This window comes from Protomyctophum parallelum (genome assembly GCF_964188405.1).
Source record: "Protomyctophum parallelum genome assembly, chromosome: 3".
Lineage (NCBI taxonomy): Eukaryota > Metazoa > Chordata > Actinopteri > Myctophiformes > Myctophidae > Protomyctophum > Protomyctophum parallelum.
The window spans coordinates 34,699,438-34,720,527 of NC_139698.1; the positions used below are offsets into that span (position 1 = coordinate 34,699,438).

Below are 21,090 nucleotides of genomic sequence, written 5' to 3' on the forward strand. Positions count from 1 at the left end.
ATTTATTTCTTTGCGTGTGTGCGTGTCTGTCTGTCTGTGTGCGTGTGATCGTCTTTGTGCTCCCAGCTGTGTCATGCGGCGTCCCCATTGCGCCCGTGCATGGAGGTGTGCTGGCTGCTGATTACTCCGTTGGCACACGCCTGACCTACTTCTGCGACAGCGGCTACCGGCTCTCCTCCAAGGAGCTGACGACAACAGTCTGCCAACCGGATGGCACCTGGAGCAACCACAACAAGATCCCCCGCTGTACCGGTGAGCTGAGGTGGGAGTGGGAGGGAGGGGAGGCTGAAAGAGGATATGAATGACAGAGGAGAGCGGTCACATGAGGCTGTATTCCAGTGAAATTCTCTGTTGTGTCAAGCCATTTAATCCCATTATGGGTTCAATTGATTCACTCTCAAATTTACAAATAATTGTTTGAGTTGTTGTTTTTTGTCACTCACTCATAAAGGTACAAGCAGCAAAATGTTGGTGGGACATGTTTCTGCAGGCTGTGCTACAACAATAACAAAAGGATAATAATAAAAAACGAGAAAATACTGTTCCTGAAACACTGTGGGCTCGTTGATAATGTATTGACCCACATGACGTCACAGTCCAGGTCCGGGAATAAAGATGTAACAATAGTGGGCTCGCTACTTGAGCCCACAATAATACTGAATACAAGTGAGAATCAAAAATGAGAAAATTATACAGAAAAGTTAAAAGCACAGGTAGTACAGCAAGTGTGATGATGGCAGAAGGCATATTATAAATACTATATTTATTATATTTCACTGGAACATTCTGAGCAGATGCTCAGGATTCTGACAGATTGATTTACTTTGTCTTCATTCAGGGCTCTGACAGCCGCAGGGAAAGAAAATATGTATTAATTAATTTGTTCTCAACCTGTGAGTTGGCATCATTGTCTGTGTGTGTGTGTGTGTGTGTGTGTGTGTGTGTGTGGGGGTGTGGGGGGGGGGGGGGAGGTCCCAGATGACAGAGAAGTGACATGGACTTTTAAGACCTTTTTAATACCTCAAAAAGAAAGAAAAGAAAAAGAGCATTTCTGCATCAAAAGTAATTAACAAACTAAACTATAAAGACTGGTCATTGGTCAAACATTGGCCAAATTGTTAAATAATATAAGAAAGACACCCCACACAATGTATCTGCTATTTTCACAATATTTATCTGTGGTACCGAAAGTGTAATGCCTCACTCCTACATTCCATGTACTTGTCAGGGCCCCATTTCAATTATGATTATTTTGGTGGCTCACGGCCTGAAAAGGTTGAGAACCACTGTATTATTTAGCATTTTTCCATTGTGGTCCTGTATTCAATTCATCAAGAGGTAATTACAAGGAGTTACAGTTAAACAAGCCACAGCTGAGAACATGTGTCCTCTTCTTGTCCCGTAGTGATGGTGTGTCCCAGTCTGGGCTCCTTCTCTCTGGACCATGGGAAATGGAGGATAGTCAATGGCTCACATTATGAGTATGGAACCAAGATCATCTTTACCTGCAATCCTGGATACTACCGTGTTGGCCCTGCCCACATCCAGTGCCTGGCCAATGGGGTGTGGAGTTGGAGAAATGAGAGGCCTCGGTGCAGAAGTGAGTGACTGGCTTCTTCTAATGGCTAATTTCAATATGTCATTGTCTAGTGTCTAGCCTATAGGCAAAAATTGCCAAACTGCCATTGTGTTACCAACATGTAACTAGACATGCCCATAAAGAAATACAGTCTATAGCCTAACTTATAAAATGAATGCTGTATTAAATGAAACAATTACATAATCTGTATATTTAGTATTTAATCAATACATTTTGACCAGAATGGCGCTTGGAGAAAAATAAATACACATAGTGGCATGCATTTCCATTTCAAAACTGCTGCCAAGCCAATCAAACAAATCTATGTAATTTGTACCTGTGGTTGGCAGTGTACAATAAAAGATAACCATAAGTGCAGTGAATGCAGACATTCAAAGACATTCAAAATGCAGCTGTGTATAAAGTATGGAGGATATCGCCAAACATAGAGTGAACAGGCTCCTTGGACTGTGTGTGAAATACCACTCACCGGTGTCACGCTAAATATCACTGTGAGAAATGGATCAGCTGCAACATGCGACCTACTGTATCTTAAGAGGAGGAGTTTCCACCCCCCACCAGCCCAATGCATACACACACTCAATACACACACTTTGCTATCATTAGCATTAGCGCACACTGTTTACCTCTTGCCAGAAACGTTTACATGTCGGGAGCGACGCGGTACAAAGTCACAAATTAGAGCCGAACTTTGGATGGCTGAATATCCACCAAGGACAGCTCTCCTGGATTCCTTTCCGACTTATGGAGGTTTGAAAATCCTCCTTTGAACTGCTTTAAACAGAGATCAGATTTAACGACCCATAGTGACGGAGGCGTTGCATAGCAACCGGATCAATGTTAAAAGCTGCCGTGGGGCTCAACCATATACACTGAGTATACATTGGGGTCTGTATATACAGACCTAGCAAATAACGTCCCCTAGCTGGGGGGTACGTATATATACGGACATGCAGAGAAAGAATTAACAAGACACCTAATGTTCCAGGCAATTGAGTATGTAATGGGGCCCCCCTCCAAATCAGCCTATAGAGGCCTCCCCAGAAATGTGCACGAAGTTTGTCTCCCACTTTGTGGACAAAATAACAGCCATCAGGCAGAAGATCTCTTCGGCTCCCACAAACCCCCCTGGCTGCCCCCTAGTAACAACAAAACTCCCCCAGTTCGAACAGATTTCATTGACAACCCTGGAAGACTTTGTGTCTCATATGAACTCCACCTCCCGCAAAACAACGGTTAGGGGTTCATGTAAAGTGTAGTCCGAATAGGAGGAATACAGTTCCTCCATCAGATTGCTTAAACAGACAAATCCCTAGACAAAATACCAAGGTGTTCTTCAGTGTCTTCCTCAGTGCCATGGTACATAAAGTATATATCACCCATTCTTGAGATAAGGGACAAAACTTTTTTCAAATCAGATTTTTTTTTTAAGATACATTCAAATCAAATCAAAAGTCATTTGTAGACACAGGTCTCAACTACCAATAATAATAATAATAATAATAATAATAAAACTTTATTTGTATAGCACCTTTCATGACATCAAATGCAGCTCAAAGTGCTTTACAGAACAATGGAGAATAAAATAAAAGCAAAGCATAAAAGAGAAGCAAGGCAGCGACATTAAAAAACAAGCAGTAACAAAAAATATAAGATCACTTAAAGGCAATGTTGTAGAAGTGGACATGTTGTATTGTAGACAAATCTTGAGAAGGAACAGGTTTTTCACATAACATTTCTTTCTAAAATGGGACATTTGGGACACTTCATAACTGATTCATGTCAACTCCGTCAGACACACTAAAATCCCTTTTAATTTGATAATTTCAACAATAATATAAAGTCCTCAGTTATCTAATGGCTTTCAGTAATCAAGTTAAGTAATACAATTATTTTAATATTGTTTTGTTTCAATATCACACTATTATGAAATATCCAATTTCTCAAATCCGTCATTTCGACCTTTATTTTCAATATTATAACATGAAAACCATGTAAAAAAAAAAAAAAAACATCATTACGTATCATTTCAGTTGGTGTTTCAATACATAAGCACAAAGGATTTGACATCGAACCATCTATTTCTTTGGAAATTAACAAAAACATCACGGGACCAACGTCTGACGGAGTTGACGAACATCTGACGGAGTTGACAAGTTGAACTGATTTAGGTTCTAGACCACCTACGATCTTGATTCTGGTGACTAATCCCACATTTTCAAGGATGAGGAATACAGTGGTACTATTTATATTGGCCTTGTGACCATGGCAGCCATTTTCAAAATGGCCGCCACCTGCTGTTATTTTACAATAACTCAAGTTCTACACCACCTAGGATCTTGATTCTGGTGACTAATCATACATTTTCAAGGATGTAGGATACATTGGTACTATTTAGATTTGTCCTGTGACCATGGTAGACATTTTTCTAAATGGCCGCCAACTTTCTGTTATTTCCCAATAACTCAAGTTCTACACCACCAAGGATCTTGATTCTGGTGACTAATCCTACATTTTCAAGGAGGAGGAATACAGTTGTACTATTTAGATTTATCCTGTGACAATGGCAGCCATTTTCAAAAATGGTGGACCTGCTATTATTTTACCAATTTAGTCAGGGAATATTATCAGAATAATGTCAAATCTGTGAATACATTTCTTACCAAGAATTTTCTTCACCAATGTGTTTGTAAAGGTGTCTACTAACATATCCCACATTGGTTTCTATTGAACCACCCTAGGGGCATGTTTGACAGCTGCTGAAAGTTGGGTACCATACCAAGTGGCTATGGCCAAACTAGGGAGTCTATGGCCAAACTAGGGGTCAAACCCCTTGGGCTAAATTCGGCCATATATCCACTTGCCCAAATGTGCCCAAATGTGCTGACCTCATTTTGTGACGACGGCTATGGCCGTTTTCAGCCCAAGGAGTGTTCTTCGTGCATAGCTAATGCTTGGAATGCATTCAGAATCATGAAACCTCCCTAGTTTGACATGTCACATGCTACTTAAAGCATAATGAACATTTTGCCTTATATAGGTTGTTGATGGTACCCCAACTTTCAGCAGCTGTCAAAAGTTCCCCTAGTTGAATATAAAGCAATGTGGGATATGTTAGTAGACACCCTTCCAAACACATTGGTGAAGAAAATTCTTGATAAGGAATTTATTACCAGATTGTATTAATATCCCCTGACTAAATAACTCATCTTCTAGACCACCTAGACCCGACTTCACCAACAGAGACCCGATTGACACCTAAACAACAAGTTTGGACAGCCCCACCAATTAGTGTTACGGAAAATAGAAAGTGTCTACCCTAGGCCCAGAGGGAGACACAGAACTTAGATGCGGCTCACATGTTGCACGACTCCTCAACAAGCTGCCACCAGAGATGAGAGCTGAATTCCGCCGCACAATGCTCTGCGGCCCAGGAGCAACCAACACATGTTGGAGTTCTCTGAGTGGTTGAAGCACGAGTCCTAGCCATATAGCCTGTGCAAAGGCAAACACCTTGAAGACCTGCTTGAGGTGAACAGTGAGCAGTGAACAGTGAGCGAAAGACTGAAGACAGAAGATCTGCCTTCAGGACTATCAGGCAGGATGTGCAGACACTGAAGGCATCAGTGTCGTTCTGTGTCCCCAGCATGTCAACCAAAGCAAATGTTACCAAATCAAAGGAGCCTCACCTCAACATTATTTTGGAATTCTTAACAAAGATCATAATAATGTCCTGACGGAGTTGACATGTAAAAGCTGTGACCACATTGATATCAACATTGTTTGTTTAAAATATCAAACAATTGAATGCTTGTCAGACCACTGTTGCAACAAATATAAACAGGACTTGGAAAAGGAGTCTTAAGGCTATAATCTGTCGACAATATTTTCTGATTAATTTAAGACTTTTAAAAAACCTGACGGAGTTGACGGAGACGTGGGACACACATTTGATATGAGATATTTAATGGAAAATATAAATTAAAATTAACTGTGTATATTGTTTGCTATGTTGTTGACAATCTAATTTAATTTAGTATGTATATTTATGTGATTGTGACAGTATTAGACACTTTTTTGGCAGTTTGAAATTGTGACCATTTGCTGGGGACAGGCTAAATACAGGCCTTTTTGGGTACAGTGCCTGCTTTTAACTAATTCAGATGGCATATGAAAACAATTATAATGAAATTAATGGCATAATAATACACAACTGTATTACATTTAACTTTGCAAGTGCTTTTATTTTTATGAATTAATTTATTTTTAACATAAATAAGGTGGGACATGTTTTTTCCACTTTTGTCCCTCATCTCAAGAATGAGTGATATACTATATAGCATGCCGCACGCGAACACCCCATTGTTGAGTCCGTACATACGTACATAAACACATGCAAAGTACAGTATTAGTGCATAAACATACTGTATATTGGATTACTGGGATTGTCTCATAGAATAAAATCCAAAAGACAGTAAATAATGAGAACAAATGCAATATGCAATATTGAAATAGACTGCTAGCATAGATGTACTCCAAATCCACTTGATTTTCAGCTACAAACAAACATTTAATTTCACATACACAGATGTGAAAAAGCCTCATACAGTATTTTATGCTGCCATGGGAACTGTTCTTTGAAAGGCATACGAGTGGAATAGTGTCTGTATTGGTGAAAGGAAAAGCCAGCCGGTGCGATGAAAGATGTCGGGACAAAGGCAAACACCATCATTATCCTCCAGTGAAATAGTACAGGTCACTCTTATATCTCATTATGGTCAGTGAGATGGGGGTACATGACTCTATTTTCCCACTCCCATTGACTCAGAGGATGACAGCTAACTTGTCTTTCCTCCTTCCTCTCTGTTCTCTATTTATTCTTTCACTCATTCTCTTTTATTCCCTCTTTCTCCATGCTCCTTTCCCTCTTTTGCATCATCCTGTATCAGTAATTTCATGTGGAGACCTGCCTACTCCTCCAAATGGGAAGAAGATTGGTACCCAGACCACCTTTGGAGCCTCTGCCATTTTTAGCTGCAGTCTTGGCTATGTTTTGACCGGCTCCACTGTCAGGGAGTGTCTTCTGTCCGGCCTATGGAGTGGGATGGAGACACAGTGCCTGGGTAAAGCAGGGTCTAAACATTTCCTTTAACTGTTAAAGACAGCTATGGCCTGGATCAAGTGACACTATACATCTGTTCAGAAATCGTTCTGAGTGTTCTTTTAAAATCCTATAAGCCCTTAGTAAACCCAGGTAACAAGAGAGTCTAATTGCTTCCCTTGCTAGTCATGCATGGCCAGACTAGAAGAATAGAGACAATGCATTATATCTATTGTGTTCTAGCACTGGCAGTAGATGATTTCATTTCACATTTCCCTTAAGACAAGCACATGTTGTAGTACTTTAGCCGATGCGAAGTTGAACAATGTAGTACAAATGTAAGCACTTCTTGTACAACTGTCTTAGCTCACTTGCAGCAGGGTACTCTACTGTATGGCCGCTTTGTGAGATTTAGTTTTTCCAAAATGTTAAATATGAGAGCGCAGCCATTGTGTCGCGACTGGCCTGAAACCGTCAAATGTCTGCCAAGCTTTACCAGCATGATTCCCTCTGCTGTGACAGATCGGATCCATAAACAAGCAAAAGCAGTATGGCTAAGCACAGCTGAGCTCAGCTCAGTACAGTGAAAGATAGGCGAAAAAGTAAGAAGGATGGAGAAATGTGACAGGATTGTTGGAACCGGATGCAATCTCAAAACATGATGGCCTCCTTGGCAGGTACATTAGTCCATTTCTCAACCCCTTTGACGCCTGCACTCTCAGCTCAGCACAAGATTGGTTCGGTTCATTAAAAGAAAGACACCACTCTCTTGTCTGGTGATATGACAGCCAGGGTTAACATAGCTGGGGACCTCTCGGCATAGTAGCCTACTTCAGCACAATCTTCACTGGATCTGGCTGCCCTCAAGTGTGGGAGTACTGTGTGATAACAAAATCCCCAGCTGAATTTCAAGTTGCAGGAGTGAATTAGGGAAATAAGATTTGCCGTCAGTGGACATTTTCTATGGTTTAAGTGGCGGTGGAAATCTCAGCAAGATTCCTCCTCTCTTAAGGGGATTTATTGTAGCTGAAAGTAATACGATTATGTGCATGAGTGTATTGTACAGATTTTGAGGAATTTTGCTGCGTCTTCTCCAGATGAGAGAAGCTCATCTAGTTATCACTACAAGTTGGGTTGGGCAAATAATAGGTTAATAATTCATATGAACTGAACTGCCAGCGTATTTAATTATTATTATTTTGTTAGGGTTATGTATATTATGTACAGTAATCTCTGAAATGGATGTAGTAATATGCATTGTGGAAGCTATTTATGAACTTGGTAGGAGTAACCTAGAAATATAAAGATTAAACAATTTTAAATTAAAATAATGTTTGCTCTCTCTCCTTTTTCTCTCTCTCCTGCAGCTGGTCACTGTGGTGTGCCAGAGCAGATAGTTAATGGGCAGGTGATTGGGGAGAACTTTGGCTACAGAGATACGGTTGTTTACCAGTGTAACCCTGGCTTCAGGCTCATTGGCTCCTCAGTACGCATCTGCCAGCAGGACCACAACTGGTCCGGACAACTCCCAGTATGTATCGGTAAGTGCTTCAATACTGCTTCTCTTCCATGGCTGATTGAGTGCAAGAGAGGGTTGATAAGAGAGAAGGAAAGATTGTTGGAGACCGAGAGAAATAACGTCCGAGTTACACCAGAGAATGTATGCGTGACGCATGCACAGTCTGTGCACGCACTAAACGCTCCTGGCTACACCAGATCTGTGGGCGCATGCAGATTTGCTCCACTGTCTCCATTTGGGACATATATGCATACATGCGAGTGGTGCTATACGCATGTAAAGCATTTTGAACCGATTCTATTTTTAGAGCACGCTATCCGTGCGTCTGGTGTAGTCGGTATCATTGACATACATTGGATCTTTCCAAACGCACTGCACGCTCACAGTAAATTACACTCACAGAGTGACTGAGAGAGGGAGAGATAGTGCACATGTGTCTGTGTGTGATTGCTTTGCAGCCATAGAATAGAATGAGCGACAGTGAGTGGTTGTGGATGTATTGAAAACTGACAGGGGAAATCTGTGTGTGAGAGAGGCGGGGGGGCCAGAGAGATCAAGAGCCAACTTTACAATACCTACAAGTGCCAACCCTGTCTGCACTCTAAATTTAGCCTGTTGCAATAAAACAGTGGTACCCAACCAGTGTGAATCCACATGATTACATTTCATTAAGCTCATGAATTTCAAGGGGACCCTAAGTTTTAGATATTATAATTTTTTCAGTGTGGTAAAAAGGTAACAGTATTATGTCATTATTAAAAGGGTGTACTGTATTTTCTACTTATCTTGTGACACTCCAAAGTCACTTGGAATTCCTCTGGAGTGTTATGCTAACCATTAGTGCTTATACAGGGCATGCTCGTATGGCGTATGCTTGCAATGTTCAATCTTATGTTCACCTATTGACATAATTTAGATGTGTCATTTAGCCTTTCCCTTCAACCCAGTCATTATGTGCAATTCCCATGGTGCTCTATAAGGTTAATGATATGATAATGACATTCATATGATAAGTGTCACTTTACGTCACCTATTGATTAATTATATTGAATTCTCCGTCTCTTGCATGCTCTCATACACATGCTATCTCTCCCTCTCTATTCCACTCTGCCCCACTCTCTCTTCCATCCCCTACCTCTCTTCTTTACCTCTCTCCCGCCTCCTCATGTCTTTCCTTCCACCTCTTCCCTTGGTGCACTCATGTCACCCTCAGCTGTTACATGTGGCCACCCAGGTAGCCCCATCTACGGTCGCACAACAGGAGATGGCTTCAACTACAATGATGTGGTGCATTTTGCGTGTAACAAAGGCTACACCCTGGAGGGCCCCTCCACAGCCCAGTGTCAGGCCAGTCGCCAGTGGAGCCAGCAGCCACCAACATGTAGAGGTATCATCCACTCTGTTATGGCCATCTTTTCTGTCCATTACATGCCAGGCAATGTGACTGAGGTAAAATATTGCAGTCCTGTCAGACTGTGGGACTTGACGTGTCATATTGTGCAGTAGGCCTGTCCCTGATGAAGAATTTATAGTCGAATATGATTTGCCAAATGTTGCCTATAGTCGAATGGTAGTCGACTATAGGGAACTACGGGGATATATTGGTTGTTGTTGTTTTGCATGATTTGAATGCAGTCTGATGAGGATCATACCATTTGGGCTTCGGGGGGTGCTTAACGTCTGATTTAACATGATTTCTCCCAATACATCATGTTATATATCCTATTTCTTTCAAACTATTTGTTAATTAATATATAACAAATTAGGACAATCTCTCAGTCAAATCATGTTTTTTTTTTTGCATGATTCGACTAAGAGACTGGTAGTCGAATGAGACTCCCTCAATTGATTAGTCGACTATTCGACTAATCGAGATCAGGCCTATTGAACAGGTTGAACAACCTACTGCGGCAGCTGACACTGGTACACTGACCGTTTTGACAATGTCAGTATGCATGTCATTACCATGCATACTGACATTATCACTCACCGTGATAATGTTGTGGCCCTAAAATAAATTGACATTGTCACAAAGTCGTCATACTTAGCCTTGAACTCCATGGACCGACCTGTAGTCAGCCCTGCTTGACGTTCACAATGAGAAACTTTTCATCTGACATGGCCTTAATCATAAAGTCTGTAGACATCTTTAGAGATGGATTGGATTGATGGAGCACTTCCTGCAGTGTTATTATTACTCAAGCACCACCAGCAAGGATGAGCACATGAATCAGGAGCCAGCACCATGTGCAATATAATGATCACTCATCAATCAATGACCAATACTCAATGTTCAGCAACACCATTAAAAGGTGCAAGGTTTCTTTAGTGTTACATCCTGTGTATGGGTACAAGAGTAGGCCTATATTATGTAAATTTGTTTAACCCTGGTTGACACAAATTTGTATTATTCCAGTACTGGATCCATGTGATGGAAATTGCACATACGTCATGAACAAGAGCAAAAATAGAACATTCTCCTATACTTGTAGGCGGTCCCATTCATCCAATAGACAGTATAGATCAGTGGTCCTCAACAGGCGGACCGCGGTCCACGACCAGACCGCGGCACACCTCTCTGCGGACCCTGGAGAAATGATAGAATAAAGAGAAAAGCCCTGGGCCGTGGCTTAGCGGGAGTGACCCCCCATCTCTCTCCCCATTTCCTGTCAGCCTACTGTCTGTCCCTCCATAAAACATATCAAATAAAGGCGAAAGCCACAAAAAAACATTAAGAAAAAAGAATAAAGAGAAGAAAAAAAGTCAAGGCAGATTTGAATTCTCTGTTGTATTCGATCAATGCCGAGGAACGCAATTAACACTCTGAATGTGTATATTATGGGCCGGCATGTCATGATGACAATGTTGCGCTGACTGGCTCACTAGCAGTGACACATTCACACATTCAGTTGAATGAACAAGATTTGATTTTTGGAGGTGTGAATAATGAATATTTGTCAAAGTGAAAAAATATATTTTCATACTCTGCCACCCCAGTGTTGGTTGGGATGGGACCCGGTTTGTATAGCTTGGTTTGACTGTACTAAACAGGCATAGTTGTTTCTAGGGGAGGGGGGCGAGGGGGGCAGCCCCACCCCATCGGGCCCACGTGGCCCGCGACCCGCAATTTTATTTGCGTGCGCATGAGACTGGACCATGGTTTTATTAAAAAATGATTTGTGGACCTTCAGCATTTCTAGTTGAGGACCCCTGGTATAGATAATACTTGACATCAGTTTTGAAAATGATAAATGGTGCATTTATATAGGATTATGTAATTTAACCAGTCATCAGATTAGCCATGGGTAGTCAAATAAATCTTGTAATGCACATGTGAGCTGAACATTTGATTCATAATAATTCTTATGTAATTCTTCTTACATAAGTCAAACCAAGTCGGAAAACCCAACAGGCTGTCAAGGTCGGCACTATAGACGGCACTATAATTGCATTGTATATAGTCATAGCACGCCATAGTACATATGTATAGCATAGTAGTATATATATATAGTTTATATGTATAGTCTCATAATATAGATATTCCACTGTTACTTTCTTAGCTTACGCATGTTTTATGATAAATGCTTTTGTGATGTATTCCCATGCTTTTGTTCTTGATTATTGTAAGTCGCTCTGGATTAAGAGCGTCTGCTAAATGCCTAAATTGTAAATTGTAAATTGTAAGGTCCTGGCATTTTTTGTTATTAATTTGACTCTGACCATCGGAATGACTCTGGTCATTCAGCACAGAAATTGGAAATTGCAAGTGTGGTTGCAATTTCCCTCAAGCGGCTCGTTAAGTATAGTATGATTATGATGTATTGATCCACATGACGTCACGTCACAGCTAACCAGATAAAGTTTATAAGGATTAAATAATAAATAATAGTCAGGCATTACTATGAATGAATGGTTTATTTCTTAAAACATGATTATTACAGCAACAAAACGTTTTACAGGACATGTTTGGACAAGGTGTATAGGCTGAAGCCGTAGCTTATATAGTGCCTACCCTTTTTGACTTACTTTATATTACATTAGACTAGTGCAAATAATAATAAAAACCAACAATTAAAAAGGTCAAAATAAGTAGGCAAGCAGACTTGCCAACTGAAACCACACTAATAATAATGGTAAACATAAATACACAATGGGAATAGCAAAAGAAAAAGTGTACACTATGTTACAGTATGTATCACAGCCTCCCGAGAATATTTAAATTGCAATGAGAAGCTTTCTGTGTTGGTCCTGTTTCCATGGCCATGGTATACTGTAGGTTGCTGCCAACAACAGTTACAGCCAGAGCTAGAACAAATATAAATGGCTTTTTCCTTGAAATGTATGAGTACTCGAGACCACACTGCTTCAAGGAAAAACCAGTCAGATCCCCAGTGGTGATATTTAGAGAGAAGTTAATTATGCAGATGATTGCCACACTGTTACTTATTGTCAATTGTTTTGTGGCCCCATATAACTCACATTGGGGTAGAGGTCCTCTGTAAATGGCTGTAGATAGTCATAATTAAACTTGTACTGTATACACATGAGCAAATTGCATTGCACAAATTAATTAAAAAACACCATATTATCTTGCATCATGTGCTGCTGTAGGCCTACACGTACAGTAGCCTACATATCAGATGCAATCCAACCGCATTCAGTACGCTATTATCTGACACATTACCAGCTAAATCAGCACTGATTTATACTAAGCTAATGGATGAGGAGCATCTTAGTTCTAAAAACATTCACTGGCCATTTTATGCGATAACAAATTACTCTTATGTGTAATGCAGGGCAACTCGTGATTTTGGTTGCTGTTGTTATGATGCTCTCCATGACAATGGAGAGCATAAAAATAAACGATATGCTAAATTCACTTAAAATTATCATTGATAAATAAACAGCAGAGGACTGCATTCTCTTTTAAATTGTTATTGCTGCACTGATGTTTTAGGGAAGAGTGCCTCTTCATTATACATTTCATGAAATGATGGCGTCAATATGCAACCCAGGCAACAATTTCTCAGAGTTACATATTGAGAAATGGTGTCTTGACTGAAACATCCTTACAGCAAAATATGCCATTATGATGAAGCTAAATAATTCATGAAGGCATAAATAATTTGTGCTGTTGTTTTTTCCTTTCTTGCCCAGTGGTGAACTGCACTGATCCAGGTATCCCTGCCAACTCCATCCGGGAGAGTAAGATTGAGCATGGAAACTTTACCTTTGGCAGTGTGGTGTTCTATGACTGTAACCCTGGATATTATCTATTTGGCTCGTCAGTGCTCACCTGCCAGCCGGCTGGACACTGGGACAAACCACTGCCTGAATGCATTGGTAGGATGGATGGTTCTATAACTATTTTCATGTCATATATTCATGTCTGCTTATGTACAGTACCTGTCCATGTATCCATCTATTTATATAAATGCATCAATTGAGCGATCTACTATATCTTATCTGTCTGTCTGCCTACCTGTCTTTCTCTCCATCTATTGTACAGTGGTTCAAAAGGCTGATTCATTGTACAGCTGAGCCATCTCTAGGTATTTAGATAGTAAAGAACCACTGTAAATACTACAGAAGTCTCACTACCATGACCACTGACCATGTCAGAATCACTACCATAACCACTGACCATGTCAGAATCACTACCATGACCGCTGACCATGTCAGAATCACTACCATGACCACTGACCATGTCAGAATCACTACCATGACCACTGACCATGTCAGAATCACTACCATGACCACTGACCATGTCAGAATCACTACCATGACCACTGACCATGTCAGAATCACTACCATGACCACTGACCATGTCAGAATCACTACCATGACCACTGACCATGTCAGAATCACTACCATGACCGCTGACCATGTCAGAATCACTACCATGACCGCTGACCATGTCAGAATCAGAATCACTACCATGACCACTGACCATGTCAGAATCACTACCATGACCACTGACCATGTCAGAATCACTACCATGACCACTGACCATGTCAGAATCAGAATCACTCAACACTGACCATGTCAGTGTTGAATGATTGAAAACTTTTAAAACTTTGAGTTTTAATGATACAGTAAGTTATTATCCGTCCTGAGAAGCAGCAGCTGTGTGATGCTTGATATCCCGGTGGCTTATGTTGTTGTGAGCCTAATGGGCCAGGAATGGGCCAAGTAAGTATAACAGGACCACATGGAGACCAGTTGTTTCAGTTGTAGCTAATGATCTCGCAGAAACAAACAGCCGCCACCACTACTCTACTGGAGTTAACTGAGGAAGCGATCGTTGAGTGTTGAATGATGGTGCCAAAATTCATGTTAGAGCATGTTAGAGCCTGTAAAATTAGTTAAAGTAAACCTCTGCATTTTGTACACAGGCGTGGGAAGTTTCATGATATTATGATACACTACAATTAGTTTGTCACACTGAATGATGCACAGTAGTATCAGCTATCTCAAATGTTTATATTCTATTCCAGGCTTCGGTGACTCTGAACAGAAATGAGTTTTGTCAACAATTGCTAAAACTCATTAAAACTGTCAAAAACTTCCCTTTTCTTCCCTACAAAACCTACAAGGACTTCAGGCATTCTGTATCTTTATATAGCGCTATCATATTTGATTTATTTGTATGTCTGGGTAAAGAGGATTTTATATATTAAATGTTCCCACTCAGACCTATATACTATAGCCAAATAAGAGTTGCAGCATAACAGTAGATTCTAAAATAGATTCTGATTTGCCTAATGTCTTTTGATCCTGACATGGCAGCATGCAGTGATGGGAAAAGTATTTTAATTGTTTACTTGAGTAAAAGTATCAATACTGCAATGTAGAAATACTCCAGACTTTTACATGTAGTACAAGTCCAGAATTAAACATTTACTTACAAAAGTATTAGTATCAAGATGTACTTAAAGTAACAAAAGTACTGTGAGCTTTTAGATTGGCTTGTAGACTGGCAGCATGGAATCCTCACCCCTTCTCTTTATCTCTTCCAGAGGTGGACTGTGGAAACCCTGGTTCTCCTCCCGGTGGTGTCATGGTGGGGGAGAAGTTTACCTTCGGCTCCACGGTGCAATACTCTTGTTCTGGAGAGCGGCAGCTCATTGGAGACCCACCACTATCCTGTCAGCTCAATGGACATTGGAGTGCCACACAGCCCCACTGCTCAGGTACTGTTTATGCACGCACGAGCGTCCACAAAAGTGAAGCTTCAAAATCGTTACCGTTTCCGCCAAGACGAAGGCATGGCCGAGAATAGGTTTAAACTTTTCACCCCTGTCCATCCGTGCGTGTATGTGTGCCCGTCCGTGCATCTGTGAGCAGCTAATCTCCGGCACCGATTGCTGTGAAATTTTGCACGCACATTCCCGCTAGGCCAAGGAAGAAATGCCACTACTGTATATAGGCAGATTTATGGGAGCAGCTAATATCTGGCACCGTTGTACCGCTCAACGTGAAACCTTGCATGCATACTCCTTGGAGACCAAGTAAAAAAAAAATATGTCCCACATTTCTCACATCGGCCTGTTACAGCGCCACCAGGAGGCAGATTTTAGCTAAACCATTTGTGCAAACATCAAGCACATTGGTACAGATTATCTCTATGGTGATTAAGATGTATCTCCCATTATTTTAATATGCCATCCTGATTGGTTAAGATGGTCTTCCAAAGTTTCCAGGAGTGGCCTGTTTTGAACAAATTGCCTCAAATCATGAATGCAGTGCCCGATTACCATGAAACAGAGAAAGGTATTACAGGTTTATCCAAACTTTTATTTCAGCAGATCACTTAATTTGTTAGCAGATCTTTTTTTAGTGAATGCAGCCTCAGTAACGATATATTATTCCCCAGCATTTCCAGCAATGTTAAAGGTATAGGCAACAAATGATTTAAATCTGGAAAGGTTCTCTATATTCACTGAGAAAGCGCAAACTTAATTGTGTCCTATATATAAACAGCAACAGCTGTAGATTGCTTAACGTTCATAAACACACACCACATTGATACAATCAAGTCCTTTAAAGTGAAAAATGCAAATACCTAATATGTCAGAAATGTGCAACTTTCCCCTGCCTTACAGTACAGTTACAGTAGGTCTGTGACTATGTTATGCACCCTCTTCAGTACCATGGACAGCGAAGGACATTCAGAGTTGAGGAAGAAGGAAAAAAAGAAATGCCAGTGAAACACAGCAAACACAGCATGATTATGTAATAAAGTCATTTAAAAATAACATGTACAGTAATGTAATGTGCAGATAACATCATCAAAAGCAGTTGCTTAATGTCAGCCTAGCTTGATTCAGTAAAGCTGCAAAGATTGTTGAACTTGTTGAACTGAATCGCCTAAACATTCATTAATTATACAAAATGTTGGATGGAAGCTCTTTGCTTTGGTTTTCTGTGGATGCAAAAAGTTCTCACTTGTTGCCCCAGAGGTCCCAAATGTGAGTCCAATCAACACTATTGGCATAACTACAGCGTGTAGGCTGAATCATTGCACTAATTAGAGTGAGTGAAGTTCCTTCGCACGCACGCACGCACGCACGCACGCACGCACGCACGCACGCACGCACGCACGCACGCACGCACACACACACACACACACACACACACACACACACACACACACACACACACACACGTTTATTCACACTTTAAATCAAATCCAGAAAAACTAAATGCAGGACAGATATAGGGAGACTAACGGTTAGTAGTGGGTCGTAATGACCTCATAGCTCCAGTGCTGTGCAATAAAAAGTATTTGCCAGATCCACTCTGTTTTAGCTTCGGAAAATAAACCACCACTCAGTTTCTGTGTGTGTGTGTGTGTGTGTGTGTGTGTGTGTGTGTGTGTGTGTGTGTGTGTGTGTGTGTGTGTGTGTGTGTGTGTGTGTGTGTGTGTGTGTGTGTGTGTGTGTGTGTGTGTGTGTGTGTGTGTGTGTGTGTGTGTGTGTGTGTGAACTGAAAACTGATGCCACTGGCATTCGCAAAGGGCTTCAATCCAACATTTTGTAATTAATGAATTCAGTTCAACAAGTTCAACAATCTTTGCAGCTTTACTGAATCAAGCTAGGCTGACATTAGCAACTGCCCGCAGTATTGATGATGTTATCTGCACATTACATTACTGTACATGTTATTTTTATTACATAATCATGCTGTGTTTGCTGTGTTTCACTGGCATTTATCTTTGTCCTTCTTCCTCAACTCTGAATGTCCTTCGCTGTCCATGGTGCTGAAGAGGGTGCATAACATAGTCACAGACTGTAACTGTACTGTACAGCAGGGCGAAGTTGCAACATTTCTGACATTGTGTTAACTGGCTGTGTATTATTGTATTTGCATTTTTTCACCTTAAAGGACATTATTGTATCAATGTGGTGTGTGTTTATGAACGTTAAGCTGTCTGAGCGATTTTGTCAATGGTGGCATTTTAAGGCAGTCTTCAGCTGTTGTTGCTGTATAGGACATAATTATGTTTGTGCATTTTCAGCAGATATGGAGAACTTTGCATTTTAAATCATTTCCATACACTTGTATTTAAAGAGAAACTGATAATGTTGTCTCTGGATATGTACTAGTATGTATTTGTAAATATTCTGAAGTTGGCCCTTATTTGTTGCCCTAATAGATTCAGTGCACACAACATTAATTAGTTCAATTATTTATTTGTTTATCTTTACACAATTTTGGCTTCCAGCTCATAAAACCCACTAAAACTGAATTAAAAAAAAAATTGAATACTGTGAAGAAATCACCATTTACTCCTCAGTTTTTGCAGAGCATGAAGGTTTTAATCTGAATGCCACATTAAGAAATTAGGATCACATCAAATCAATCAAAATATGGTACTTTCAAAACAGAAATGTCAATCTCCAATACTTGGTTGGGAGTCCCTTTGCCTTCATCACTGCCTCGATACGCTGTGGCATTGAGGCAATCAGCCTGTGGCATTGCCCGGGAGTTATGGAAGCCCAGGTTTCCTTGGTGCTTGTTATCAGCTCTTCTTGTTTTTGGATCTTGTGCCCCTCATTTTCCTTTTGATAATACCCCATAGATTCTCAATTGGGTTTAGGTCCGGCGGTATATAGGTTTAGGTCCGGTGCTGTATATATCCAGCATGATTATGCATGCATGCAAAATAACCCTGACACTCCTAACCCTGGCAGTCCTATTCATGAATAGGATATCTAGTGCCTTTTTTGTTTCGCTGATGAGTGCTAATTACAAGAATAGAATACTGATTATGCATCAGTGCCAAATTCCACTCATCAGAACCCTTATCCTGATTCCAAATAGAGCATTATTTTGAGGAGGAGGTATGATTGATGAAATTACATTGAGCATTACAATTAAACCACAGTATGCGAAGGCGCTAATGGCATTGCCTGCATGAAATAACTATCAATTGAGTGGAATATATTACTGGCGACATTACCGAAATGAAGATTTATACTCTTACTAACCAATGCTTTTCCTCAACCCATCTTATGTCCTCATAATAATATTGTGGATTGTAATGGAATTATGAAGATGAGAATACTAAACTGTCCTGAAAACATTCAGATGAGTCATCAAAGTTAGTGTCCTATTTTGCGGTCCGGACCACTCCTTGTAATCAAAGTGACATTGTGTCAGTCCACTCTCTACCTTGATTATTTCTAATGTGAGTTCTAAATAATCCTCTACAGGATTGTGATACTTCTTGAAAAATAATTGCGATATTATATTTTTCCATATCGCCCACCCCTAATTATAGCACTTATAACTGACTAAGTTATGGTAGTTATAATGTGCTGTTCCACTGAGGATAATAATGCATTATGACCAGCACTTGTAATACATTATAAATGTTGTTATAAGTTGTTATATGTTTTATAAATATTTATTTGTTTTATAATGCCTTATAAGCGCATTATAATACATTGTAAATGATACCATTATAGATGCGACCTTAATATAAAGTCTTACCAGAAAGTGTTCCTTATATGTTCAGGAAGATCTAGTCTTTACCTGCTCAGCCATTTCCTTACATCACCCTTAACTGCTCCTGACCACTTAAGTACAATATCTGTATTGCCTGTTTGCCCAGTCTGTATACTCCTGTGAATTCACTGTCCCAGAAGTCATTTTGTAAGCAGAACTGCAGAACTGCAGAAGTGAATGAGAGAGGGAGATTTTAAATTATCTAATGGTGCATGTAGTTTTTGTTTCCATGCATACTAAGCAGTCCTGTAGAACTACCATCTCCAGGCCCAAAATGCTTGCTAAATGAGAGAAAAACAACTAGCTACTTGATTGGTGCTTTGATTTGCATTTCACTGTCAAAGCAGAAGCTTTATTGAATGCATTTATTTCTATGTTCATGGTTTTCATTGCTCGCCTCTTAACCTTTATTTGTGCAGGGTTTGCTGATCATGAGTACTCTTTTTCAGCAAGAGTCTTGCTGAAAAAGAGTACTCACACTCACAGTTAGACTTAGAACACATTAATCTGGGACCGGCCCAGTACAGTCCCAAATTTATAGTGTTGGCCACTGAACAGCTCCACTGGAGCGTTTGGGGGTTCAATGCCTTGCTCAAGGCACTTGAACGGTGGATGTTGATCATTAATTTCCCCACCCAGGCTTTTCCTAAATGTTCCTGGGGGATTTAGCTGGGAACCTTTAGGCCACAAGCATGCTCCTCTAGTCTTCACCACTGCTGCCCCATTTTATGATGTCTTACTGTCAAGTCTCTTCCTCTGTCACCATACTTGGAGGAAAAATTATACAGCACTTAATTTAACTCGCACAATCCCTAATTGACCTCAAGCATTTACCACATCATTTGCAATTTAAGATGATTCAAAGCTCAAACGGTATTTAAAAATGAGCTGAGTTTTGAGTTCTGGCTCAATGATTGGTTTGACTTTAAGGTCAAGTCTTAATGAATTGTGTTGTGTGGTAGTGATTTTGTAAAGTAAGTGGAGATGTTGAGTGGAAACTAAAGTATAAAGTAATTTTTTTTACCCACTATTTTGCAACCCATGTTTTTCATCCAGTGTCAATTATATAATATAATCCTGGGCGTCAAATGTGTCTGAGCAAATTGGTATTTTTGTCCTACACAAAGAACCATTGACAATGAATGGAGAATTTACGTCATCATCCGCATAAGTCGGGTCCAACTAGAAAGGCGCAATTCTGGGGAATTCTGGGTAGTACAGTTAGTATGATGCTGATGTATGATGATTGCCCTCTGGACAACGACACTAACTATGTGTGTTTTTAAGGGGGCAGCATAGCTAAATGGGTAGAGCCCGCCTGGGAAGGAAGTAGACGGTCCTATTCCCAACCCCGGGAATCAATATGTTGTAGTGTCCCTGAGCAAGACACACCCTAACTGCAACAGCAACATACAGTATACAACTGTTTAAATTTTAGTTTTGAAAATCTAATTGCCATCAATCAACCTGTCATGTCATTCCATCTGTGCTGAGAAGCTGTCACTCTGACAGTCAGCCTCTCGAAGGACAAAACACGATCTTAGTACCAGTTTATAGCCAAGTTATACTGGTGTTCTCGACAGAATCATCATGGGGTGATCATGGCAGAAATGAGTGACAGTATGAGACCACAGATATTACAATAACACATTGCAGTTCCAGGAGAATGTAGGTGTACCAGATGGCTATTATCCTTCCACCATACATTCACATGTCCATCACTTATCAGTAAAGGTCCTTACAAACTGGGAGGATTTCTTTCCCTCCTCGATTAATTCACCCAAAAAACATAAATGTATTTGAAACTGTTGTTTGTGTAGCCTACATACAGTATACAATATATAATAGTGATAAGGC

At 40.4% G+C, this 21,090-nt stretch overlaps 1 protein-coding gene across 1 annotated transcript in view; it reads left to right on the top strand.

Annotated features, from left to right (window-relative positions):
- The window catches only part of LOC310855938 (CUB and sushi domain-containing protein 3-like), a gene marked incomplete at its 5' end in the record, with an annotated part of 374,665 nt that overhangs the window by 292,150 nt on the left and 61,425 nt on the right, over window positions 1-21,090 (top strand). Inside the window, 7 exons of the mRNA XM_083761135.1 lie at window positions 67-252; window positions 1,406-1,600; window positions 6,550-6,723; window positions 8,069-8,242; window positions 9,434-9,607; window positions 13,378-13,563; window positions 15,240-15,413. Of these exons, the coding sequence (XP_083617261.1) occupies window positions 67-252; window positions 1,406-1,600; window positions 6,550-6,723; window positions 8,069-8,242; window positions 9,434-9,607; window positions 13,378-13,563; window positions 15,240-15,413 (1,263 nt within the window). The remainder of the gene's footprint in view (window positions 1-66; window positions 253-1,405; window positions 1,601-6,549; window positions 6,724-8,068; window positions 8,243-9,433; window positions 9,608-13,377; window positions 13,564-15,239; window positions 15,414-21,090) is intronic.